The following is a 27,916-nucleotide window of genomic DNA, read 5'->3' as shown; positions in this document are numbered from 1 at the left end:
CTATCCAATGATAATTGGAAAAAATGGGTGCATGGATGAACTGATTATAAATCTCTTTCTCAAATATATCTACAGGGTATATCAGTAAAGACTTTCAATTCTAAAAGATTTTTATTCTTAAAAATACAGTCTTTGATTTAACTGTTCTGTTTAATTTGTGAGTAGTTTATATTTATTCAAGATTAACATGAAGGCTTAATATGCAGACACCTCTAAACCTCACGTCTGTGAAAAATGAGATAATGATGCGTACTGCGTACAATAAAAAAAAATGCTTTTGCTTCTAACCCCATGAAAGTCCATGCTTAACATTTTCCAAAATCCTATATGTTTACAGAAGATTCTATCTCATCCTTCTGTCTGAAACAGCCACTATATTTACAGTACCGTCATTCAGAATATGCGAATAATGTGTGATTAAAAACAGGTCAGTCCCATTTATCAGTTCATTCACACTTATATTTTTTGACAACTTCGTGCACTCACTCTAAGCTTAACCTACATAACATGACAATAGTGCACTATTTTAAGCCTTATTTATTTTTGTTTATGGATTTTTTTGGTACAAATTTTATATTTTATCTGTGAATGTGGTTTGACAATGTGTGCTTTTTCCAACAAATATCCCCAGTAGAAAGCAAGACTGAAAAAAAGAGAGAGAAAAAGGCTGCCACAATTTATCTAAATACCTAATGCTGAATGCCTATTGTTTCAACTGTAATGATCAAAAATTCAAATGTTACTACTAACACCCACCCCTCAAAGAAAAAAGAGAAAAACATGTTTCTACTGCATCCTATTCAACGTGTCATAACTACTGGAGTTTCTCTTCTTTCTAATATACTTTAAAGCTGCTTGTCTAGTCTATGTGGAAAAATAATTAAGACTCACTGCCACGACCCATTATAGACTTTTTTGTGTTCAATTCGGGTCTCATTATTATTATGTAACATTTGGGTCCAAACAGTGTGATCAAGAGTCCAAAACTTGAGGCCAGGATAGCAAATACCTCCACTGCATCTGCATAATTTCCTGGTGAGCTGATATAGACAGGAACAAAGGCCACCCACACAGCACAGAAGATCAGCATGCTGAATGTGATGAGCTTGGCCTCATTAAAACTATCAGGGAGGTTCCTTGCCAGGAATGCAATTAGAAAACTGAGGAAAGCTAGAACACCAATATAACCCAATAACACTGCAAAACCCACAGCTGACCCAAATGCACACTCATAAACAATCTTATCATTTTGGTATTGGGTGTTTTTATGTGGAGTTGGAGAAGCAGAAACAAGCCAGGTAGTGCAGATGGCTGCTTGAATAGATGTAAGGCACAGAACTGTTCCTCTCTGCTGCATAGCACCAAACCACTTCAGACTGGTTACCCCTCCTGGCTTGGAGGCTTTGAAAACAGCCAGAACAACCATGGTTTTTACCAGGATGCATGAGACACAAAGCACAAAGCTGATGCCAAATGCTGCATGTCTGAGTTGGCATGTCCACAGCCTGGGTCGCCCAATGAACAGCAGTGAACAAAGAAAGCATAACTTGAGTGACAGCAATAGCTGGAAACTAAGTTCTGAATTGTTTGCACGTATTATGGGTGTTCTGTGATGGTAGAAAAAGATCCCTAGAACAACAGCACATGTACATGTGCCCAGCAGTGAGGTTGCTGTCAAACAAATACCCAAAGGCTCATGGTAGGACAGAAACTCTGTCTTCTTTGGAACACAGTGGTCACGCTGGGGGTTTGACCAAAAATCCTCTGGACAACTGGTGCATTCCAAGGAGTCTGGCAAAAGGAGAAAGATGAAGAAAGCGGAAGATGGAGAACTGCATATTATATTTAATGAAAATTAAATTCAATATGTCATGCTGATAGATTAAAAAAAACGAAATAAAAGACTTACTGCCTTTGTTATTGATTTTTCCCTCAGAACAAGGGATGCAGTCAAAACAGCATTTAGGTTCCCCCTTCCTTCTCACCATGTGGGTACCAGGTGGACAGCTCTCACTGCATACCGATTGAACTGGCTGTTGCACAAAAATAAATATTTCCTAGCAGAATGACATTAACTGTAAATGTGACAAAAGGTAAAGTCTGAAAAGCCATGTGTAACCTTTTTGGAATTAAAGTTCCAGAAGATTTTGTCTTCATCAAGTAGGATTTCTTCACCTTTGAAAGCTGACCCCTTAACCTCACCCACATTATGAACTTCAGTGCTTCCATCAGGGAGCCACAACCAGTTCATCACATCGTAAATTGGCACAACATCACCATTTTTATCAAATGACACTTGATCACCGAATGGAGTGGTGAAGTTTACCCTTTCCAAGTAATAAAGAAGCTGTTAAAAAGTAATATATAAGAAATTAATTTCACAGTGCAGGCAGTGGCACCCACTATCCAATAACCAAATTAAATCTAACGCTTACTATACCTGTACATATTAAAGGTATTAAAATCGAGTTCTAAATTAAACAGGAACATCTCCAATTGTGCCATATATATGCATACTAGTTAATGTGCTCTAATATAAATATATTAAACACTACTTTTCCTTAATATGAAAAAATCATTTAGCTCTCTTCAGCTCATTTCAACTTGTTGAATTGTTGTTGTTTTCTTATCCAATAGGATACATTTTGTTCTGAAAGTAATTATAGAATAAATGATTTACTCAGATGAAGATAAATTAATAACGCACCTCCCATGGCTCAAGTGATTGCAGAGTGGCACAGCTGTGCCCACTGAAAGGCCCTCTTCCTGGCTTGCATCGCAGCATGTCATCAAGGGAATATGCCAGGGCATAAACAGCTTTGTATACATTGTACTCAGGCCGGAGGTTGGAAATGTCCAAGAACTCAGTGTTCAAATTTTCTAGATCTTCCTGTCCAGTGCATAGTGCACCTCCACCTTCCAGCCAACCTGCTGGAGCTGGAGCAAATCTACACTGAAATGTAAATTCCCAAAACTCATTCACCTGAAACACATTATTGGAAAATGTTTATTTTGTGTTTTGTTTTAATATAGACAAGAAAAATTTGTTGCAGCTAGTAAATTTCAAACTTTCACCATGCTATTTCCATAGTTAGTATTGTGATGTAGGTCAGGACGTATTTTTAATAGGAATTCCCTGAGCCCTGTTATTTCTCCTCGACGAATAGCAATGCCCAATGTACCACACAGGTATGGCATGAACTTAGTTGTTTGAAGCACAGCAGCTGTTGCTGTCCAACCTTCACTGGCCAACCACTGTAGACCTGTTACATTCTGCTTGGCTACCTGTGCATTTTATTTAACCAAATGTAAAAAGTGATCATTTAACAACTACTTTGGTGACATTTTCATGTTACTGAAGCATTTTGTCATGTTAAAATGTATTTTATATCATTTGTTTTCTGCATTCATTCAAATAAAAATTTAATACATCATTTACACTGAGTAGAAATGCATAGTTTTATACCAAGAAACAATCAAATTCTTTTAAAACTGCACCTCTTCTATAAGGTTTATCATGTGACTCTCATGTACAAATGCAATGACCACACGAGCTGTTGATTTTTTCATCACATTCACAATCCTCCTGAGTTCATCAGTGTCTTTGTCCCAAGGTAAAACCTCAATGTAGGCAAGGCAACCTTCTCCAGACACACTCAGCTCAGATTGTAAGGATCTGGCTGCATGAAGTCCATAATCATCATCAGTGATGAGCAGACCTGCCCAAGTCCAGCCAAAATATTTTAGAATCTGAATCATTGCACGTACCTAAGTGAGAACAGATTAAAACATGAGTGCTGCTCATCAGCTGCTGTTGACTTTTTGTATTTGTCCAGATTGATTTTTAACCTGGAAAGCATCACTTGGGATCGTCCTAAAGAAGGATGGATACTTTTGACGGTCACTCAAACAGGAACATGTGGCAAAATAACTCACCTGTGAAAAACAGACAATATGTTGTACATTATTTTCACATTAAATTTACAATTACAGGATTATAAACAAAAATGACATATTATGGTTAAACTGATAACTTACCATGGGTACTCTGTACAAACCTAAGATGCTGGAGATAGCAATAGAACGTGTAGAGGAAGAATCACCCACAATCCCTACAACTGGAGGATTTCCAACACATGTACTGTGTAATATAATCTGTTCCTCTTGACCACTGACTAATGAAAATGCTCCACGGAATCCAATTCCAAGTTCAACGCAATTATCATAAAGGGTGTATCCCAACGTCACATTAGGTAGCAAGCTGGAGTTGTTGTTGATCTCATCAATTGCAAAAGCCATGGTTTGTGCTTGCCTAAACCCCTGAACATAGAAACTAATTTAAAAAAAAAACAATTAAGGAAACTGAATAACAATAATTAAAGGGATATTTTAATGAAAAAATAACCAAGAAGCTTCATTCAACATCCATTTTTCTTAGCTTTGCTAATCAGCAAAGTATATTTATTTTAGATATGACAGTTACATTCATACTAGCATTAAGTTTGTCCTGTTTCTCTCTTTTTTCTGTTGTTTCCTTATCATATTTACCCGTGGCAAGAAGGTTGTTGTGGCTGTGAGGTAAAAGACAGGTCAGGAATGCTTGAGAAAAAGTGGACTGGAAACAGTCCACCCAGGATGACATCTCCACTCTTCTGCATTCTGTTTAGATTAAATTGTCCCTGAAGCTGACACGAAGAGGGAAACAGAGAAGAGGACATAGCATAAGAAAAGTAGGAATACAGCAAAATGGACAAGGACAAATTGCTTAGTAAAAATGAGCTCATGACAGCTTTCAGATTTTCTGACCCTGATCATTTCATTTTATTGCTTTGCCATTCCCTTTTATTTACATGCTGTGTTGATGAATCTTGGACACCACCCTTCAGCAAAAAAACAAGGAGAATGGGCAGGGCTTAAAATACACCTCATCAGATATTGCTTTTGTATCCAGGCATATTAAGATAAGATAAGATAAGATAAGATAAGATAAGATAAGATAAGATAACCTTTATTAGTCCCACACGTGGGAAATTTGTTTTGTCACAGCAGGAAGTGGACAGTGCAAAAGTTATGAGGCAAAAATTAGAATACAATAAGAATAAATACAGTACACAACTGTACAGAATAGAATAAAATAAAATACTATATACAGTAGAATAAAATAAAATAAATATACAATAAGATAAAAATAGAATACAAATACAAATACTATATACAACTGAGTAAAAATACAACGATGACAGAAAGGATTATTGCACTTAGTATTATTGCATATGTATGGATGTGTGTGCTTGATCAGTTAAAGTCTTTATTATGGAGTCTGACAGCAGTGGGGAGGAAAGACCTGCGAAATCTCTGTCCCACACCGTGGGTGCCACAGTCTCCCACTGAAGGAGCTGCTCAGTGCTGTCACAGTCTGCTGCATGGGGTGGGAGATGTTGTCCATCAGGGATGACAGCTTAGCCGCCGTTCTCCTGTCACTCACCACCTCCACTGGGTCCAGAGGGCATCCTAGAACAGAGCTGGCCCTTCGGATCACCCTGTTCAGTCTCTTCCTGTCCCCAGCAGAGATGCTGCCGGCCCAGCAGACCACGCCAGTAAGGTAAGGTAACACTGTGAGTATATTACTTATCAAGATGACCTCAAGCTCACAAAAAACAACATATTTTTGTGTATCTTTTCAGTTTGGTTGCATATTATTGTATTTCTCAACAGTTATAATAGAATAATGAATGTTCTTGCGTTCTTCTTCAGTCTCAACAGGCAATGTTAAAAAAATTCCAGCCCAAATTTGAATTGTCTTTTACTGTAAAACTGTCATCATCTATTCTGCCCCTCGTTTGTGGCTTGGCTGGGTTTCTTTGGCTGGCGAATTTCTCAGGTTTCCCAATAGTGGGCAGTATTACCCCTTCAGTTTCTTCTTTGGTTATTTGGTGTGCACTACACTGCCCCCTTTGGTGATGGGTTGTAAGCAGCAGGCAAAGTTCACGCAGGCAGTGTGAGAAAATGCATGGAGCAGAAAACAAGCTGCACAACTTTAAGCCCAGTTTACATCGTTGGGGAGTTTGTTGAGCCATAATCTGTAAGTAAGCAATGTCTAACTTCATTTTCTGTAAGATTTGTTACTTTCATGTTACTTAAAAAGGTTATTTGAACGTATAAGGAAAGATGTTAGTGATGAATGTAAAGCATAAGGAAAGCTATGTTGCTAACTTCTGTTTTGTTTACAACATATGTTGATACTGATGCTTACGTATTATTTTACTGTATGTTCACAGTCTTAAAAATTAAAAGAGGAAAAATCGGTCTTCAGTTAAAGACACAAAGACAAAGCGATGTGTCCTGTCGTTCCTGGAACCATCTCCTCTTATGTTAAGCTCGCTGCATAGGGTGAATAGCCATACATTCACCTGAGGGCAGCAGAGTAAGAAGATTATCTACCTATCAAGCACCCAAGATGTCTCAGCCTGAAGCGTCACCGCCTCTCTCCCAGATGGTGGTCCGGTCAGAGTGCCACTCACGCTCTTCACGCTCTTCACGTCGTACATCTACCAGTCAAGCTGCAGCCCGAGCCAGAGCAGAAGCAGAAGCCGCCCGCACCAGAGCACAGTACGCCAAATGCCAGATCGACATGGAGGTTGAGAAGGCACGCATCGAGGCAACACTAAACGCTCTAAAGAAGGAGGGTGAGGCTGAAGCAGCGCTCGCCGCAGCTCATGTCCTGGAAGCAGCAGCCGATGGAGCATGAAGCCGTTGACCTCACAGAACAAGGAGTCTCCTCTAAGACACCTCCTTCCATCAGACGTGCTCAAGATTATGTGAATGCTCACTTCACTAACCGCAGCTTGGTAGTTAATGAAGACGGAAAGCCTGATACAGGACAACTGGTTGGTAATAACAACGCTCAGCATCTACGACAGAGTCAACCACCAGTTGCCTCCTCTCCAGGTGAACATCTCACTGATTTTGTAGATCAGGAGCAACCAAAGTCCCCTCCTATAAACAGAAAAACTGACATTTACACCCAGCCTAAACCTTCATTGCCTCCAAAGACTGAACTCTCAGATTTCACAGCCTATCTAGCACGCCGTGATCTGCTGACAGCGGGATTCAAGGTTTTCGACAACCGTCCTGAGTCTTACTTGTCCTGGAAGTCCATTTTCCGCAACGCCATAGAAGGCCTCAACCTCAAGTTCAGCGAAGAGCTTGACCTTCTCACCAAGTGGCTCAGCGGGGAGTCACTACAACATGCGCTGAGGATCAGGGCGGTCCATGTGAACAACCCACACGCAGGTCTTCAACGTTTGTGGCAACGTCTGGACAAAAGTTTTGGTTCTCCAGAGGTAGTCAAAGCGGCACTTTTCCAACGCTTACAGTCTTTTCCAAAAATATCTAATAAGGACACTCACTTATTGCAGGAGCTTGCAGATCTCCTGTTGGGGTTAGAGTATGCACAAAGTGAAAATTATCTACCCGGCCTTAGCTTTCCGGACACCCCAAGGGGGATAAACCCGATAGTGGAAAAGCTCCCCTATGGACTCCAGGAGTCCTGGGTGAAACAGGGGACAAAATACAAAAGGGACAACGGTGCAGTTTACCCACCTTTCTCATATTTTGTTCAGTTTATAAATGATTATGCAGAAATGAAAACAGATCCTAGCTTTATGTTACAAAGTTCAAACATAGTAGCTCCAAAACCTGATAAGCCATTGTTGAAACCAACTAAATACAGAGGTGCGGTTGCAGTGAACAGAACAGATATTAGTCAAACAAATGTCACAGCTCGAACGTCAGTTCTCAACCCAGACAGACAATGTCCTATTCACCACAAGCCCCATTCACTTGCCAAATGCAGGGGTTTTAGGTCAAAAACACTAGATGAAAGGAAAAGCATCCTCAAAGAACATGCTATTTGTTATAAGTGTTGTTCTTCCACAGGTCACCGAGCTAACGATTGCAAAGCCATTATCCAATGCTCGGAATGTAACAGTGACGCTCACGTGTCTGCCATGCATGCTGGCCCACCTCTGTGGGCAACCAAGGACTCTAACCTCCTGCCTCAAAGCCACGACGGGGAGTCTGATCCTTCAAGCCCTGTAACCACAACTGCTTGCACAGAGGTGTGTGGCCCACGTCTAAAAGGCAAATCCTGCTTTAAGATTTGTTTAGTCGACGTGTATCCCCGCACAAATCCTGAAGAGAAAAAGAGGATGTACGCCATGTTGGATGATCAAAGCAACTCATCCTTAGCCAGGTCTGCTTTCTTCGACATGTTTAATGTGAAAGACACTATGCTCCCATACACCATGAAAACATGTGCAGGTTTGTCAGAGGCTGGAGGACGCAGAGCAACTAATTTCGTTATTCAGGATGTAAATGGGGAAGTGTCCATGGTGCTGCCCACACTGACAGAATGTGATCACATTCCAGATAATAAAGATGAGATACCCACCAAGGAGGCTGTGTTGGCTCACCCTCATCTACACGCACTCGCTTCACAGATCCCTCCTCTGGACCCAGCCGCGGACATTCTCCTCCTCTTGGGCCGGGACATCATCCAAGCTCACAAGGTTCGCAGTCAGGTAAATGGTCCAAACAGTGCACCTTATGCCCAATGCCTCGATCTGGGATGGGTGGTTGTAGGTGATGTCTGCCTCTCAGGTGCCCACAAACCCACAGTAAACTCTTTCAAGACAGACATTCTGAATAACGGGCGCCCTACCTCCCTTAGCCCCTGTGCAAGCAAAATCTATATAAAAGACAAATACACAGAAAGCTGTCCTAAATTCGAGAAGACACAAGCAGAAGTAGGCAGACACATTTTCCAGCAAACAGCAGACGATGACAAAACGGCTCTTTCAGTAGAAGATGCACTATTCCTGGAAATTATGCACAGAGACTTTACTAAAGATGAGGCGAACAATTGGGTAGCGCCACTTCCATTCTGCTCCCCCAGACAGCGTTTACCCAACAATAGGGACCAAGCCCTTAGTCGCTTAATGACGCTCCGCAAAACACTGAAAAAGAAACCTGAAATGAAAGAACATTACATTGAGTTTTTAGACAAAACTTTCAGTAAGGGCCACGTTGAACCAGCTCCAGCTTTAGCTCCAGAACAAGAATGCTGGTATCTCCCTAGTTTTGGCATTTATCACCCTCAGAAGCCAGGAAAAATTAGGGTGGTTTTTGATTCAAGTGCGCAATACAACAATGTTTCTCTCAATGATGTGCTACTAAAAGGGCCAGATCTCAATAATACTCTTGTGGGAGTTCTGATGCGTTTCAGGTCCGACCCATACGCAGTCATGGCCAACGTGGAGCAAATGTTTTACAATTTTGTTGTCAGAGAAGACCACCGCAACTACCTTCGCTTCTTGTGGTTCAAAAAACAATAACCTGGATGGAGAAGTACAGGAATTCAGGATGAGAGTCCACGTGTTCGGGAACTGCCCCTCCCCATCAGTGGCCATTTATGGACTGAAATGAACAGCGATGGAGGGAGAAAAAGAACACGGCAATGATGTAAGAGAGTTCATTGAACGCCACTTTTATGTGGATGATGGATTAAAATCATTTCCTTCCACTGATGAGGCCATCAACATTCTCTGTGGGGCTCAGAAGATGCTGGCTCAGTGTAACATACGCCTGCATAAAATCTCATCCAACTGTCCTACCATCACAAACGCTTTTCCAAGTGAGGACCTTGCAGCTGACATGCAGGGCCTTGACCTTGGGCAGACACCCATGCAGAGAAGCTTGGGCTTGGGCTGGGACCTGTCTACAGACTTGTTCAGGTTCCAAATAACCGTCAATGAGAAGCCCTTTACCAAGCGTGGAGTATTGTCAGTCGCTAATAGTGTGTATGACCCACTCGGCTTTGCTGTCCCTGTCATTGTAGAGGGCAGGGTCAAACTCAGAGACATTTCCACTGACATTTGTGAATGGGACACTGAACTCCCTAAAGACAAATTACAACAGTGGCAACAGTGGAAACACTCCCTCAAACATCTACAACAACTTGAGATTCCCAGAATGTTCACCTCAATACCACTCTCTGCAGCAGTAACTAAGGAAATCCATGTTTTCTGCGATGCCTCTACCAGGGCAGTGGCCGCTGTTGCCTACCTTAAACTCACAGACAGAGATGGTCATAATGAAGTGGGCTTCCTTCTCGGCAAGGCACGGCTTGCCCCAAGACCAGACCATCACCATACCCAGACTTGAACTCTGTGCAGCGGTCCTGGCTGTCGAGGTGGCAGAGTTAGTCGTGGACGAGCTGGACATCTCAGTTGATCAGGTGAGCTTCTATTCAGACTCCAAAGTAGTCCTTTGTTAGGGAGTTTTTATTGTTTTATTTGCTTATGCTTCAAAAGTTATGTTATACATATTTCACCAGACACAGTTTTCTGTAGAAACAGGAAGCTGACCCTGTGACACTGACAAGAGACCAGTACAGAAATACATATCCGCAGAAGCTGACTTGCATTATATTATTCTTAGAAATTGACTTGCAACACACATACTTTGTGACACACACACGCACACACACAGACAGCATCAGGACCTGCGTAACAGGAAATGTGATTATAGTTGCATATTGACGATGTAACCTATAAAAATAAACGAATACTGCAGTTCGGTGTGATTCGCTCTGAGCTTTTCACCCGTGCAGCACGTTAACCTACACAAGTGTCTCAGTGTTGATTATTCACCTGACTGTTTGTTAACTGAATATCTCTGACATTTAATTGGTCCTCCGAAGCCGTTAATGGACTGGTATTAATAATACTATTATGCTCCATTTCACAGTGGTATCCTTCCTCAAGTCCCGACACCGTGACAAGCCTGCGTCGAAGTCTCTGCAGAGCACCCTCCAGGAAGGGTTGAAAGTCCAGGGACGCTAAATTCAGGTCCTGGCCGACGTTATACAGGCCCACGGCGCTGGGGGTTGAAAAGAGATGCCCGACAGACCGGCAACAGCGAAGCCAGGTGATTATTCCACATTTGACACACCTTGCGTAAAACGATCGGCTGGGACAGTCTGTCTGCTCTAAGTATATTAAATAGGAAGTGACCTATTCGCTAACATAAGTCTATAGAAAGACTGACTATCCGCTCACCTGTAAGAGGTTGGTAGCCTGATAGAATTAGTTGTCCGCTCGCCTGAAATAGTGGCTGGAAGCCCGACAAGTTGTCCGCTCGCCTGAAATAGTGGCTGGAAGCCCGACAAGTTACCCGCTCGCCTGAAAAAGGGCTGGAAGCCGTGTAACGGTTAGCAGCACGCCTGAAAGACGGCTAGTGGTAGATACTAAAGAGAGGCCCAGACTGTCCAACATAAATCTTGCGCGCATAAACTGTTTTTACTGTTTTCAAATTCAAATTCAAATTTTTTATTTGTCACGTACACAGTCATACACAGTACGATATGTAGTGAAATGCTTGGACAACTGCTCGTGACCTAAAGAGAACAAAAAAGGAAAAGGCTATGAATAAGATAGGAAATAAATATGAAAAATTAAAAAGGGTAAATTTAACTAGGAAGGAATAAAATATAAATTAAGGTTAAAAATGAAATAACTGTACAACACAAATTAGAATGAAGGGTAAATTTAACTGGGAAGAATAAGATAAAGATAAATATATAAATTAAAGTTGAAAATAAAATAACTGTACAACAAAATACACAATACACAATTTTTTGTTGGTTGAGTAAGTTGATCTGACAGCACATTAAGGTGGCTGAACTACTCCACTGAATTGTTTACCGTTGATAGCTCACGTACTGGCTGAATGAGGGAAAAAAAGTTGTGCGTCATCACGTAAAATTGACAGCCGCTTTCAAGAATAGCTGAAAGTAGAAGCCTGTTGTTGATAACTTCTCTCATTCTTCGTGCCAGTGACAGTTTCACGGGTCTGTCTGTATATTTAACTCAATAAAATACCTTGTAAACAAATCTTCTACAAAACGAAACCAAATGGTTTGCAGTCCCTCTGCAGTAACTATTTTAAGAGGAACCTTACAAACAGAACTAAATAATGAAATAGTTGGCATGACGATCATGCCCAGATTGTATAAAATAAATAAAAGGAAATCATTCACATGAAAACCTTTTCTATAAAAAAGAGAGATGCATAAGGTAGATTAAGGCTGTGTCATTGTTCAGCCAAGGAAAGTGTGTGACAAGGTAAATGTCTCCAGCTTGGAAAAGGGTGGGACTGCAGCCCACCCGAAGCCCTTGATGGATACAAAATAAAATATAAAAATAAATATAATAATAAACTGCTTGTTTCGGCATGCAACAGAGAGAATGAATGTGACTGAAGGTTGGATCTGAGATGAGGCAAACAGAGGACCAGTCTACAAAGTAGGCACAAACCTGTTCAGAGAAAAAGCAAATTTGTACAGATTGGATGAATTCTAAATTATCTGTTTGCTGAGTAAGATGATCCAAACTATTAAATTGGCTCAGTAGTAGTATAGTGATATACACTGATAAAATGTTGTAATATACTGTTGTTATTATATGGAAAGTAAAAGATGATAATATTAATAAAAATATAATATTAATGACAAGAAGTGTCTTAGTCGGTATGATGTGAGATGGATAATTGTTATGAAGTAGTCTGCATCAAGTTTAAGGTTTGCTCGAACTCAGTATAATGGCATATGAGATGAAGAACATAAAGAAAATATCCAAACTACTTCAGTACATAGAGGCACTACTTGACATGTTTGAAGACCTATATTGCTGAAATATAGAGCACATCTATAATAACAACCAATATGCTAAACCATGTATATGACAGCTAAAGCTACAAGATTGAGAAGCTGATTTAAATATGTGGACACTACTAAGCTAATGAGCGAGTTAAACATTTTTATTTATTTGTTTTTAGAGCAGAAGCTGCATAGAGGACAGCACAGGGAGCTGTCTATCAATGAATAGAAAACACGCATACACAAATTGTTACATGTGAAATTATTTTTGGAAAGAATCAGAAGTGAGATGGTTTTGAATTAAGACATCAGTGAAAAGATGCATGAATTAAACCTGATAATAACATACAGAGGCAATGAAGGAAGCAGCTTACACTCACTGAACATTAACATGCATAGGAAAAGTAATGAAGACCTGCTTACACTTATACACATAACATGAGTTGGTATTTCTGACCAGAGAGAGGGAAACGGGTAGTTTAAGTACTCAGGATAATAATGAAAATGTCTTAGTTGTGTTTCTTCAGGAGCAAAACAGACCTGGACCAATTCTCCAGGTGCAGCGGTCGGAAGAAACCTATAGGTTAACATGACTGGACATGTCAAAGCAAGTTTCTGGTTGAATTGTTCACAGCGCCATGTCTCCATAAACCTGACAAGTGGGCCCTAACTTGTGTCTGAGGACAAGGATTGCTGTTAATAAGGTGGGAACTTAAAATTTGGGTTAGCAAATTTGGGAAAGAAAACTGCGGAGAATTGTGCAGGAGTCTGAAACACTGCAAAAGCAACATATGCAAATTCACGTACATGATTTACAAATGCCCAGTTTTAGAGCTGTAAACTGTGAGCAATTCAAAGTTTAAATATATATATAAATAGAGAGAGATAAAAATAAGAAAACTTTAACTTCAAAGTTGAAATATGTAAGATGTGTGAATTCTTTGAAAAACTAGGGGGTATCTAGGAATGCCTCAGGTATAAACGTAATGAACAAAAAAAACACAAAGAAGAAGAAGCAAAGAGCAATGGAAACACGGACGTGTATAACATAGAACGATTACTTCTAGGCTCTGAACACAAACCCTCTGTTGTCAGATCTAGCAGATCCAGTTGTAGTAAAAACTACCACAACTTACGGGCCAGTTAAACCACAATATCCCTTAAGCACAGAAGCAAAAACAGGGATCAGGCCAGTAATTGCAGATATGGAAAAAGCAGGCATTTTAGTAAAAACAACTGAAACAACCTGTAACACTCCGATTTTTCCAGTGAAAAAAGCAAACACGGGGAAATATCGACTAGTACATGACCTTAGAGCAATAAATGACATAACAGAACAAATTCCACCTGTGGTAGCAAATCCACACACAATTTTAAATCAAGTGACACCAAAAGAACAATGGTTCTCAGTTATAGATCTTTCGAACGCGTTTTTCTCTGTGCCATTACATCAAGATTCACAAAAGCTATTTGGATTCACTTTTGACAACCAGAAGTATACCTATACAAGGTTGCTTCAGGGATTCCAGAATAGCCCCACTCTTTATGCAGAAGCTCTGAGAAAATCCATGTCATTTTGCACGCTTCCTGCCCCAGGTAAATTCCTGCTATACGTTGATGATATCTTGATTACAGGCTACACACAGACGGATTGCAAAGCAAACACACACAGTTTTGCAACATCTAGCAGAGCAAGGCCATAAAGTCTCACAGCATAAATTGCAATTGTGGAGCCAGGAAGTAACGTACCTTGGCCACAGACTGACAGGGCAAGGCAGACAGCTGTTAGACAGCAGAAAAGTAGCTGTACAAAACGCTCCTAAGCCTGTCACCAAACAACAAATGATGAGTTATTTAGGTCTCTGCAACTTTTGCAGATGTTTGATACCTGAATATGCACTGCTGGCCCAACCTTTGCAAAACCTGATCTATGGCAAACACTTAGCTCTGAAAGATGAAATAGAATGGACACCAGAGGCAGATAAAGCATTTATTGACTTAAAACTTGCCCTGCAAACAGGCACAGTTTTAGCTTTGCCTAACTGTGACAAGCACTCTCCTTCCTGCGGAAGTAGATGGTGCCGAACACAGCTGTATGCAGAAGCAAACTGAAAAAATGAAACCCCGACCAGACATTTTTAGTACACTGCAGCCTACTGTTTTAGAAGCGAAAGCCCTTACTTCCTCTTTTTCAGCACAGAGTGCAGAACTAGCGGCTATCATACGTGCATGCTGCGCAAAGGTCGAGAAATAGAAATATATAAATATTCACACTGACAGTCAATATGCGTTGCACACCAAAAAAGATAATTCAGAAATTACTGAAGGCAATAACTTTGCAGACCGAGCAGCAAAGAAGGCAGCACAGCAACCTGTACAGACTTTGATGTCTGAAACCTCACATCTAATACCACTTGATGTACTTAAAGACGAACAGAAAGCCGCACCTATTGCAGAGCGTAAGAAATGGCTAAAGTGTGGAGTAGAACTACACAATGACTTACTGACCTGTAATGGCAAACCAGTATTGCCAAAATCCCTACACAAGACAGCAGCATTAGCGACACACGGATTACCACGTGTGTCGGAAAGGGGGGAATGTCAGATATCCTCCCTAAGCACTTCACGGGAGACCTTTTTTCCACTGCCTCTCACTAGTGAGCCTATTAATAAGACTATAAGAGAAACCACCCTAGCAGAGTGGATGACTAAATTATTTGAGAATAAAGAGATTGTGCTAAACAATAAACTGCCGAGTAATATCTCTCCAGTTTCTTGCAGGTTGCAGCCAGGTGATTGGATCCTGATCAAAGTACTCCAGAGAAAGAATTGGAGTTCACCAAGGTAGGAAGGCCCATATCAGGTCTTACTTACTACACCAACCGCCTGCAAAATAGCAGAAAGACCATCTTGGATCCACCAAAGCCACTGCAAAAAAGTGAGTAACAACACAAGCATAGACGCCGGTTCCCCCGACTCCTAGGTGTTCCCTGGTGGAGGAAAGGGCTGTTTGGGTATATCCCGCCCTTTTGTCTTCTCGCCAGTGGTCTACTCACCTGGAGCCCGGGTGTGCCTGGTCATCATGAAGAACCTTGTCCTCATAATGACTGGCATTGCGCTCCTAGTGAGCCTACTGATACTCACCTGGACAGACGAGGACCCACAGCACCACCTGCAGAAGAAATGGTCATATGACAACTTACACCTAAAGGATATGGACAAAGAGCACAACCACCCCTGACTGAACAATGCCTGGTACCGGTACGTCTACAACCGAGTACATACAGAAGACAACCACACTGGCTGCTACGTCTGTTCTCACCTCCCAACAACAGCAATGCAAGCCACCCTATATGGAAAATCACCCAGCCTTTCCGAAGCCCTATGTATATTCTACAAAGCCACCAGCGGAACATGTTCCCCCGAAGACATCTTCGCCTTCAAGTTTGAGTTAAAAAGACAAGTCACAAAAATCGACCTGCGACGGTGTAATGGAACACTGATCAACTATAAACCTAATGAGGTAGTGTTTTGTACACCAGAGGTCTCAGACTGGAACTACAGCTGTGATGACCGATACTGGGTACACCTGAATGCGACCAATGACAAGGGAAAATCTTTCAACATCAGGAGGGAACCAGGAATACAACATCCAATGTGTTTCACCTTCGCATACGGCAACAGAAAGCTGGGGATGAACCAAAACTGCTCCCAGACTTTCCGGATGCCGCAGGACAGAAAGGCACGGATAAGCTTCCTGAATGGCACATATTGGGTGCAGGGTACAGCTTGGGCATGTGGCTCAAAGACATACATCACCATCCCACCCAACAGCACCGGACTCTGCGCCCCAATTTTAGTGTCAGACCACACATTCAGAATATTCCATCAGGACCAACCAAGACGCAAGAGGAGCACTGATGACGTGCAACCTCATGATCCAATCTGGGGCAGTGATGTGCCAGCGGAGTTCAAGTTGTGGACCACCGGACAGAAAGTCCTGCACTCACTTTTCCCATGGATCGGGGATGGAAAAAACATGCTAAGAATCGAGACTCTTGACTACCGATTTGGACTTTTCCTGAACAGCTCAACATGGATAAACAAGGCTCAGAATGAGGAAATCGACGCGATCAGAATAGTGGTCATGCAACACAGAGTCGCCCTGGACATGATTCTCGCTGAGAGAGGGGGCCTCTGTGTCTTATTCAACACCACTTGCTGCACCTATATTCCAGATAACGTGCATTCCTTGACCATGACCACCGCCCTGGAGAAGTTACGACAACTGAGTAATGCACAGCAACAAGACTATGTCATGAACACAGAGGACTGGCTGACCTGGCTGCTGAGCGGCAGCTGGAAGACCCTCGTGATCAAAGGACTTGTCTTGATAGGAGTTCTTCTTTTATTGCTTTGCATGTTCTCAACATGCATTCTACCCTGTATCAGATCAATGATTGGCAAAATGGTACAGGCCACAGTGATCACCTATGTTGGACTGCCACAAGAAGATGAACCGGACGAAGAAGATTTAGTATAGGAACACTCACACATACTGAATGATGCTACAATTGAAAATGTTATAAGCAAGTGATTGTTAGCTGATAATAAAGTATGATTGAAGTGGTGAAATACAGTAACAACAGGGAGGAATGTTAGGGAGTTTTTATTGTTTTATTTGCTTATGCTTCAAAAGTTATGTTATACATATTTCACCAGACACAGTTTTCTGTAGAAACAGGAAGCTGACCCTGTGACACTGACAAGAGACCAGTACAGAAATACATATCCGCAGAAGCTGACTTGCATTATATTATTCTTAGAAATTGACTTGCAACACACATACTTTGTGACACACACACACACACGCACACACACAGACAGCATCAGGACCTGCGTAACAGGAAATGTGATTATATTTGCATATTGACGATGTAACCTATAAAAATAAACGAATACTGCAGTTCGGTGTGATTCGCTCTGAGCTTTTCACCCGTGCAGCACGTTAACCTACACAAGTGTCTCAGTGTTGATTATTCACCTGACTGTTTGTTAACTGAATATCTCTGACATCCTTGGTTACATCTTCAACACAAAGAGGCGTTTTTACATCTATGTGCACAACAGAGTGGAACGCATCAGGCGATCCACACAAGCTCACCAGTGGCATTATGTGCCCACTCACTTAAATCCTGCTGATCATGCCACGCGCGCATTACCTGCTGAGCAGCTTTCTACCTCCACATGGCTCAGTGGACCTGCTTTTCTTACCAAGTCAGAAATTGGTCAATCTCAGGCAGAGTCGTTTGATCTTGTACTCAGAGACTGACAACGAACTGCGTCATGAGGTAACTACTTGTGTTATCACTCTTGCAAAGGATGTTCTCAGTAGTGCCAGATTCGAACGGTTTTCTAGTTGGAATGTACTACTGAAGGCTATATCTAGACTCCGACACATTGTTCAGTCCTTTAAGCAGAACATAGAAGGCACCTGTCAGGGCTGGCACAGCTGTAGTGAGCATTTAACCGAAAAGCAGCTCGATCAAGCTAAGATCATTATCATTCGCACTGTCCAAAGAGAAGTCTATGCAGAAGACATAAGACAGCTTGAAAAGAGCATGCCCCTCAAAAGTTCAAGCCCACTTAGCAAACTGAACCCATTTCCTGACACAAATGGAATCCTCAGAGTGGGTGGGAGACTAAGACGAGCACAGTTGACTTCGGATGAAACAAATCCTATCCTCATCCCTGCCAAACACCACCTTGCCCAGCTATAAGACACTTCCATGTGAAAGTATGCCATCAGGGCAGACATTTTACTCAAGGGGCAGTCAGAGCTGCAGACTTTTGGATTGTGGGAGGAAAAAGAGCAATAAGCAAAATGATATTCAGCTGCGTGACATGTCGAAAACTAAGAGGCAGACAGCAGGAACAGATTATGGCTGAGCTACCAGAGGATAGGCTGTCCACTGACCCTCCGTTCACACATGTAGGGCTTGATGTGTTCGGGCCCTGGACAAGCGGATGCAAAGCGATTGGCAGTCATATTTAGGTGCATGAGTACACGGGCCATTCACATTGAATGATGATGATCCACTGATGATGCCATAGCCCTGACACTACACACTGCCCTGTCACACCTGGAGAAGAGAGACACGTATGTGAGGATGCTGTTTGTAGATTACAGCTCAGCATTCAATACCATCGTTCCCTCGAAGCTGGACAGGAAACTGCAGGATCTAGGACTGAGCAGCTCCCTCTGCAGCTGGATCCTTAGCTTCCTGTCTGACAGACGCCAGGTGGTCAGACTGGGCAGCATTACCTCATCCCCCAACACACTGAACACTGGTGCTCCACAGGGGTGTGTACTGAGCCCTCTCCTATACTCACTCTACACCTACGACTGCACAGCCACTAACAGCTCCAACATCATTGTGAAGTTTGCGGACGACACTACAGTGGTGGGTCTTATCACCAACGGTGATGAGACGGCTTACAGGGAGGAGGTCAGCGCCCTGACCCACTGGTGTCAAGACAACCATCTCACCCTCAACGTCGCAAAGACAAAGGAGTTGATAGTGGACTTCCGGAGGTGCAGAGAAGTACACACCCCCATCACCATCAACGGCGCTGCTGTGGAGAGAGTGAGCAGCTTCCGGTTCCTTGGCGTACATCTGGCTGAGGATCTTACGTGGTCAGTACACACAAACAAAACAGTGAAGAAGGCGCAGCAGCGCCTCTTCTTTCTCAGGAGACTGAAAAGATTCGGCATGAGCCCCCGCATCCTCAGGACCTTCTATCACTGTGCCATTGAGAGCATCCTCACTGGATGCATCACCACCTGGTATGGCAACAGCACCGCCTACAACTGCAAAGCTCTCCAGCGAGTAGTGCGGTGCTCTGAACGGATAATTGGAGGTGAGCTTCCCTCCCTCCAAGACATCTACAGGAAGCGCTGCCTGAGGAAAGCGGGGAGGATCATCAAGGACTCCAGTCACCCCAGCCATAAACTGTTCAGACTGCTTCCATCAGGAAGGAGGTTCTGCAGCATCCGGTCCCGTACCAGCAGACTGAGAGACAGCTTTTTCCATCAGGCCATCAGACTGCTGAACACGTCATAGACACCTCAGCTTCACTACTGAAACTTCAACATTATGCACTCCACACTGTATATAAATGCCACTTGTTTTGCACATATTCAACTCTGTATATTTTATATATTTTATTATTATTATTATTATTATTTTTATTTTTATTTTTTTTTTTATTTTTTTTTTTTTTACTATTTAATTTGTAAAAATGTGTATACACACACACACACACACACACACACACACACACACACACACACACACGTAGGAAAATATTTAGTATACACATCCAGAAATGCATACACTATTATATATTGTACATATATTTATTAGTTTCAGGTTGGCCATTCTTGTATTTTGCTCGTTTGTGTTGTTGTGTTTGCACATCTCTGTTGCTTGTGGGGCTCGCACACAAGAATTTCACTCGCATGTGCTGTGCCAGTGTGCCTGCACATGTGATGTGACAATAAAAAGTGATTTGATTTGATTTGATTTGAAGTTATAGAATCAATTGACACGTCATCATTCATCAATGCCCTGCGTCGTTTTTTTGCCATCAGAGGTGCAGTCAAACTTCTTAGGTCCGATTGTGGGACAAATTTTGTGGGTGCCTACAAAGAGCTGCAAATAGACAAACAGGGCTGCTACAACAGCAAACTAAACAGCTTTCTTGAAGACTCTGGCTGCAAATGGCTATTCAACCCCCCACATGCGTCGCATATGGCTGGCTTCTGGGAGCGAATGATTGGGGTCACGTGCAAAATCCTTGATGCAATGCTCCTAGAACACAGGAATGCAAAGCTTACCCATGAAATACTAGTGACCTTAATGGCTGAAGTCACTGCAATAGTGAATGCTCGTCCGTTAACAGCAGTTTCTGCAGATCCAGAAAACCCAGTCATCCTTACCCCAGCCATGCTGCTCACGCAAAAGGTTTCAAACCCACCAATCCCACCAGGTCAGTTTGGAAACAGTGACCTGTTCAAAGCTCAATGGAGGCGCATACAATACCTCGCTGATATCTTCTGGAGACGATGGAAAAAAGAATACATCTCAGGACTTCAGGACCGCCGCAAATGGAAAACAGTAAAGCCTAACCTACAAACAGGAGATGTTGTTCTTTTAAGAGAGACACCCGAACATAGGAACAACTGGCCACTTGGACTTATCACCAAAACCTTTCCCAGTGAGGATGGGCTCATAAGGAAGATAGAGGTGAGGATTTTCCGCAAGGATGAACACAAGTGCTACATAAGGCCTATAAGTGAGGTTATGCTATTGGTGTCTAAGGATTGTACTTAGAAGCAGAAACTTTGTTTCATTGTATGTCACTTGCCTTTTACATGTTAGTTGAGGGTGACATTCCATGGATGTCAGGCGGGGAGTATTCTGAAAATTAAGACAATAAATAAAAGACTATTAACGAAGTACCACATATGTCATCAGGTTAAGGGCACTAATTATGCAGCAATAAAAGGGAATATAAGAACAAAGTTACTAAGAACAGATATAGCTAAAAGATAAAGTACATAAATAAGAAATTGAACCAAATATAAAATAGGGACACTAACTAGATGGAAAAGCTATGTTGAATAAATGAGTTTTTAAACGGGATTTAAAAGATAAAACGGAGTCTGACGCACGGATAGCGATAGGAAGGTTGTTCCACAGATTCGGTGCAACCAGGGCAAAAAGCACGGTCACCCCTAGATTTAAGTTTAGATCTAGGGCTCGCCCAGAGACATATAGACTAAGAAAATCGACAAGATAACGAGGGGATAAATTTTTTTATTTTATTTATTATTTATAATTTTAAAGGTGAGCAACGATATTTTAAATTCAATGCGATATTTTATGGGTAACCAATGCAACTCAATAAGAACTGGGGTGATAGAGGCATACTTTCTAGTGCCAGTCAGAAGGCGAGCCGCAGCATACTGGACAAGCTGAAGTCTGTGAAGGAGAGTGGAGTGAAGACCAAAGTAGAGGGAATTACAATAATCCAAACTAGAAGTCACAAAAGCATGAATGAGCTTTACAAGATCTTTATGAGGGACATAGTGCTTAGCCGTAGCGATAAGGCGCAGTTGGTAAAAGCTAGATTTAATTACTGAAGACACTAGTTTGTTAAATTTGAAAGAGCTGTCCACCAGGACACCTAGGTCACAAACTGAGTCAGAGAAAGAAGTGGCAAAGGAACCAAAGGTATCAGCTGATAGGCCCCTAGGGATATGGTTGCCAAACACCACAATCTCCGTTTTCTTTTCATTCAGAATAAGGGAATTGTTTGAAAGCCATTCTCTGACTTCTCTCATGCACTCGAGGTCATCATCATGTCATCATCATCTAATTGAAAATAAATCTGTATATCATTGGCATAGAGGTGATAAGAAATGTTATATTTTTCAAAGATGAAGCCTAGGGGGAGCATTGTCATGGTCCTGAGTCTGAGGACTCAGTGTTTTGTTTCCTTATGCTTTTGTTCATTTCGAGTGTGTATTCTGTTGTGATTTTGCCATTTGTTAGGTTTCTGTTCTTTGCCTGCCTGCTCCCACTTCTCTGTGTTCCCTCTGTCTGTCCATGGTGTTATTGTGTCTGCTCATGAGTCTGCCTGTCAAGTTCAGTGTCCTGTCTGGTTCTCTGTGTCTGTTAGTTTCCTGTTTTATTCTGAAAGTTCTTGTCTCATGTCAGTGTGTTCAGTTTTACCTCTCCCCTGTCTCGTTAGCCTAATTGCTCCCAGCTGTGTCTCCCTCCTGTGGCCCATTCCCTGATTACTCCCCGTGTATTTAAGCCCTGTGTTTTCCTGTGCTCTCTGTCGCGTCGTCTGTTTAATTCCATGTAGTCTGCATTATTCCATGTTTCTTAGTGTCGCTCTGCTCCTCGTTTCATGTCCTCCCTTTTGCATTAGTTTTCCCAGTTTAGGTTTATGTTCGGTTCTGCTCACACCTTGGTTTTGTGTAGTGATGGGCAGATGAAGCTTCATGAAGCACTGAAGCTTTTCATCCAATTGGTTCACCCCAGCGCAAAGCTTCTTGAAGCTTCATTTGCTCTAGTAGGACACCTACTGGATGTAAAAATATTAGTTGGCATGAATTTGAAGAGTGTGGCCTTTTGCACACAGCCTGTAAATGTCAACAACAAAAGTAGTGTGTAAAACATGTATATTGTAGTGATGGCAGTACACTGTGTATATTTATACTGGCAGTATGGAAAATGATTATTTGGAAATGCTTAAAATGGAAATGATCATTTACTGTGAGGTGAGGTGTGGTTGGGGTGTGGACAGTGGTTGTGCTTTTGTAACGTTGAGGTATGGACAGCTACACACTGAGGCTTTGAGCCTCAGTCCTGCCTGTTCACATTTTATTCTGTAAAAACTAAATTTTCACTGCTTTTATGACCTTTTTAGTGGGGAGAACATAGCTAGGATTTAATGATTTAACAAATCTTTTGAATCCTTTGTCCTATTGCACCATCAGTATTATGAAAATACATCTTCTGTAGAAATTTACATACCTTGTTGGGAGGAATAAGATCAAAATGTTCCCACACAGGGGAGGACATGCTCCTCTTCTTAGCTGGCTCCATTCTCTCCTGACTTTCTCTCTTCACTCTCATAAACCTCCAAACTCTCACTAACCGCAACTCTCCATCAAACACCTACATTTTGAATGAAGTCTGAGGGGTTTATATCGCTGTCATATCTCGCGGCAAAGTTCGAACCACTTCATGAACCAGTCACGTGGTACAGCCGGGCAGCGAGGCTTCGGACGTCATCATTTTCAGCTCCTCCCATAAATGAAGCAAGCCTCGATACGCGCATCGCGGAAACGCCCCCTCCATTACTCGACACAAGCTTCGAAGCCTCGATACAGAACGTCACATCACTAGTTTTGTGCACTGTAAATAAACCCACTTGCACCTCCGCCATTGTCTGCTATTGGATCCTCCTTTCTCACCCTCCACACGACTGCCGCCCCAGCCGTGACAAGCATATGTAATGAGAATAACATTGGGCCAAGCACAGAGCCTTGGGGCACACCACAGCATAAGGATGCAGTTGAGGAAGAATAAGTACCCAAGGTAACGGAGAAAGACCTGTTCAAAAGGTATGATTTGAACCAATTAAGGGCTTCACCCCGAATGCCTACAGTCCATTCTAACCTTGTTAATAAAATATTATGGTCAACCATGTCAAAGGCTGAGGACAAATCCAATAAGACTAATACAGCAGAATGCCCTGAATCAGTAATTAAGAGATCATTAAGGACTCTCAGCAAAGCTGTTTCAGTGCTGTGGCGTGGTTTAAAACCAGATTGAAATTTATCACAGATGTCATGCGCATCCAGGTAAGCCTGGAGTTGCGAAAGAACTATCTTCTCTAGGATTTTGGAAAGGAACGGAAGTTTGGATATCGGCCTATAATTAACGAAATCACAATGATCAAGACACCTTTTTTTAAGAACAGGTTGCACTATAACATGTTTAAAAACAGAGGGAACATAGCCAGAAGACAATGATAAGTTCATTAAAAACAGAATACTGGGCCCAATTACATCAATGCCATCATTCACAATGCGAGACGGAAGGGGTTCATATGTAGAACTAGTAATTTTCAGTTGCTTGACAATTTGCTTAAGTGTACAGAGTGACACTGGCTCAAACTGATGAAAAGTTGAAGCACATTCTGCAGTGAGAGCAGGGCTCACCACTAGGGGCAGTGAGGATTTGAGAGATAGGATTTTATCAGTAAAGTATTTTAGAAATTGTTCACAGAGAGCTGAGGATGGGACCATCGGCATATCAGGGCAGGGATTAACCACTGAATTAAAGATTTTAAATAGCAATCGAGGGTTATGGCCATTGGTCACAATAATATAAGAGAAAAAGGCTGCTTTAGCACGTTTAGCAGTAATTTGAAACTCCAGGCGGCTAGAACGCAAAGTATCAAAGGATACCTGGAAATTGTCTTTTTTCCATTTCCTCTCAGCTTGGCCGCATACACGCCGCAGGGCACGCGTAGAATCATTAAACCAACGTTGAGAATTAGTTCTAGGAGATTTCATTTTGATTGGTGCTACAGTATCAAGGATGGAAGAACACATGGATAGCAAAGAATTAGCGATGTCGTCAACCGTATGATGTTTGGAGCAGTCAAAGCTAGTAGTAGAGGCAGAGTTGAGGAAAGCCACAGAAAATTTTGTCACAGATTCATAATTAATAATACGCATAGGGCATATTCTCAGTAAACAGTTCAATCTTACACAGATCAGTGTCAAAGATAACTGGGAAGTGATCAGAGATCCCAACATTATCAATATGCTTAATACAAATATCCAAGCCATATGAGAAAACCAAATCGAGGGTATGGCCTTTGAAGTGGGTTGGCCCATTAACCCACTGAACAAGGTTAAAAGAGTCAATTAAGGTAAGAAAGTCTGTGGCTAAGAGGTCATCCTTACAGCAAATATGAATGTTAAAATCACCAGTAATAAGAACACAGTCATAATCAACAAAAATAGATCCTAACAGATCAGTAAAATCATGAATAAAAAATTTATTATACTTCGGCGGTCGATAAACCACGGCACACAAGGTTTTAGAAGAATTAACCAGTACCACTAATTGAACTTCAAAGCTACCGTAGGTAGGAGAAGGCAGCTGCCGAGTTTTATGTATATTTTTAAAAACTGAGGCTAAGCCACCACCTCAACCCGTAAGCCTTGGTGAGTTGAAGAAGGAACAGTCAGGGGGGAGAAGCTCCGAGAAGGAGAAGGAGTCATCAGGGCGAATCCATGTCTCTGTCAGGAACAAGATGTCAAGCCCCGAATAGAGGAAGAAGTCATTTAAAATAAAAGTCTTGTTCACCAGTGACCTTACATTCAGTAGAGCCATCCGCTAGCCCCTCACAATGGCGAAGAGAAAAGTTGATTCTGAAAACAGAGCCTTTGAGTAGTCTTTTTTACCATCAGGGCCTCAGGGCCTATACTGGTCTTTTTAAAAGTTATCTTTGACTTTATGACTTTCTGTGTCGTTTCTGGGATGCTTAGGACTCATATTGCACTGCTGGAAATAGTTTATTTTCATGCATATGCTGCTTTTTTGCAAATTTGCACTATAATATTTATTTTCATTTTTCCTGCAGTGTATAAAGATTGGTGTATTTCAAAAATAAAACTATGAAGACACTCAAAATTTATTTCCTGTGGTGGGAAACTATTTTGTGCAACTTTTTTGTATTTACAGTTTTGAGGGATAAGCCTCTTAAATTTCTCTAACTAGAAATATATGTTAAAAAAGCAAAAACGATTTTCAATTTTTTTGTAGTTTATTGCACTTTTTTGCAATTTATGTAATTACTATGCACTTAATGAATACATATTATTAAAATCTGGGCTATAATGGTTGTATTGATGTATAGCAACTTGAAATGCTCCCAAAAATGGCACCACGCCATGTAAAAATATAATATAAGCTCTGGCGGACTTGGTTATATGGTAGGTCTTTAAGGGTTAAGGAATTGAATTTAAGACGGCACTACGAGACAAAACATCAGGATAAGCTGAAAAACCTAAATGCAGAGCAAAAACTATAGAAGGTAGAAGAGCGAAAGAAGAATCTAACATTTCAGCAGACATTTTTCACCAGAGCAAAATCACAAAGTGAAGGTGTTGTGAAAGCAAGTTCTATTGTAGCAGAGGAGCTACAATAGAGGAGCCAAATCAGCCCGGCCATTTACCACTCTGAACAGTGCATGATGAAGGTGTGCGATGTCTTGTGTCCAGACAAAACGCAGATTTTGGCAAATGTGAGCCTGAAGAGAAATACATTTGCTGATCGGGTTTGTGAGATGGCCACTGATTTAACGTTTTGATGCATGCTCAATCATCCAGGTAAGTGAATCTCCAAAAGTTGATTCAGTTCATCTGTGTCTTCATTCCACCTATTTCACATATAAGAGTCAGTTCTACAGGCAGAAACATGGGTTCACCAGTTTCACCCATCATGGCCAATTTCAGGTATGTGGATGACACCTGGGTTAAAATCAAATCTCAGGACGTTCCACAATTCATGGATCAAATTAACCCTTTAAAGCCGGTCGCAGTGGGCACGCTCCGTTTTGCGTAACTATTTTTAAATCCCTGTAGAACCGGAACTGCGTAAGGTAGCGCAATAATTTTATTTGCATACGAAACTGGAGGAGTTGTACTTACATCTTATGCCATCAGCTTGTCCTAGGTCACGGTTTCCTTCCACATATAGCTTTGCAAATATTGCATAAAAAGCGCTTGCAAGAACAAAAGCATAATATTCCAGAAATCCGATCAGCTGTTCGTAACACTTCCCTCATTGAAACAGACATCAGCGTGAACAATTGCATGTCCACCATGCCCGAAACCGGAAGTGATGTAATTTTCGCGGAAAATGTATTTTTTTTACTTGTAGGCCTTAAAAGCCTATATTGGTGTTTTTATAAGTCATGTTTGACTTTATGCTTTTCTGAATAGTTGCTGGGATGCTTAGAACTCAAATTGCACTGCTTAAAATACAGGGAGTGCAGAATTATTAGGCAAATGAGTATTTTGTCCACATCATCCTCTTCATGCATGTTGTCTTACTACAAGCTGTATAGGCCCGAAAGCCTACTACCAATTAAGCATATTAGGTGATGTGCATCTCTGTAATGAGAAGGGGTGTGGTCTAATGACATCAACACCAGGATGGTGTTGGATTATGGACAGTCAGGTGTCCATAATTATTAGGCAACGTCCTTTCCTTTGGCAAAATGGGTCAAAAGAAGGACTTGACAGGCTCAGAAAAGTCAAAAATAGTCAGATATCTTGCAGAGGGATGCAGCAGTCTCAAAATTGCAAAGCTTCTGAAGCGTGATCATCGAACAATCAAGCGTTTCATTCAAAATAGTCAACAGGGTCGCAAGGAGCGTGTGGAAAAACCAAGGCGCAAAATAACTGCCCATGAACTGAGAAAAGTCAAGCGTGCAGCTACCAAGATGCCACTTGCCACCAGTTTGGCCATATTTCAGAGCTGCAACATCACTGGAGTGCCCAAAAGCACAAGGTGTGCAATACTCAGAGACATGACC

At 41.8% G+C, this 27,916-nt stretch overlaps 1 protein-coding gene and 1 pseudogene across 1 annotated transcript; one reads left to right on the top strand and one right to left on the bottom strand.

The window, feature by feature from the left end:
- Nucleotides 1-880: 880 nt before the first annotated feature.
- On the bottom strand, nucleotides 881-4,718 carry LOC146654277 (extracellular calcium-sensing receptor-like). The gene is made up of 9 exons (XM_085380562.1): nucleotides 4,549-4,718; nucleotides 4,039-4,333; nucleotides 3,850-3,936; nucleotides 3,499-3,768; nucleotides 3,076-3,285; nucleotides 2,708-2,983; nucleotides 2,120-2,347; nucleotides 1,910-2,033; nucleotides 881-1,791 (listed from the first exon to the last, which is right to left on the bottom strand). The coding sequence occupies exons 1-9, from the start codon at nucleotides 4,716-4,718 to the stop codon at nucleotides 881-883; spliced, it is 2,571 nt and encodes an 856-aa protein (XP_085236688.1).
- A 10,551-nt stretch (nucleotides 4,719-15,269) lies between these two features.
- LOC146654276 (uncharacterized) lies at nucleotides 15,270-17,655 on the top strand (annotated as a pseudogene).
- The last annotated feature ends 10,261 nt before the right edge of the window (nucleotides 17,656-27,916 follow it).

The sequence above is a fragment of the Rhamphochromis longiceps genome, linkage group LG14 (genome assembly GCF_057381845.1).
Source record: "Rhamphochromis longiceps isolate RC_006_pf linkage group LG14, R_longiceps_female_GT1.1, whole genome shotgun sequence".
In the NCBI taxonomy this organism is placed as follows: Eukaryota; Metazoa; Chordata; class Actinopteri; order Cichliformes; family Cichlidae; genus Rhamphochromis; species Rhamphochromis longiceps.
This window is presented reverse-complemented; position numbering and strand designations above follow the sequence as displayed.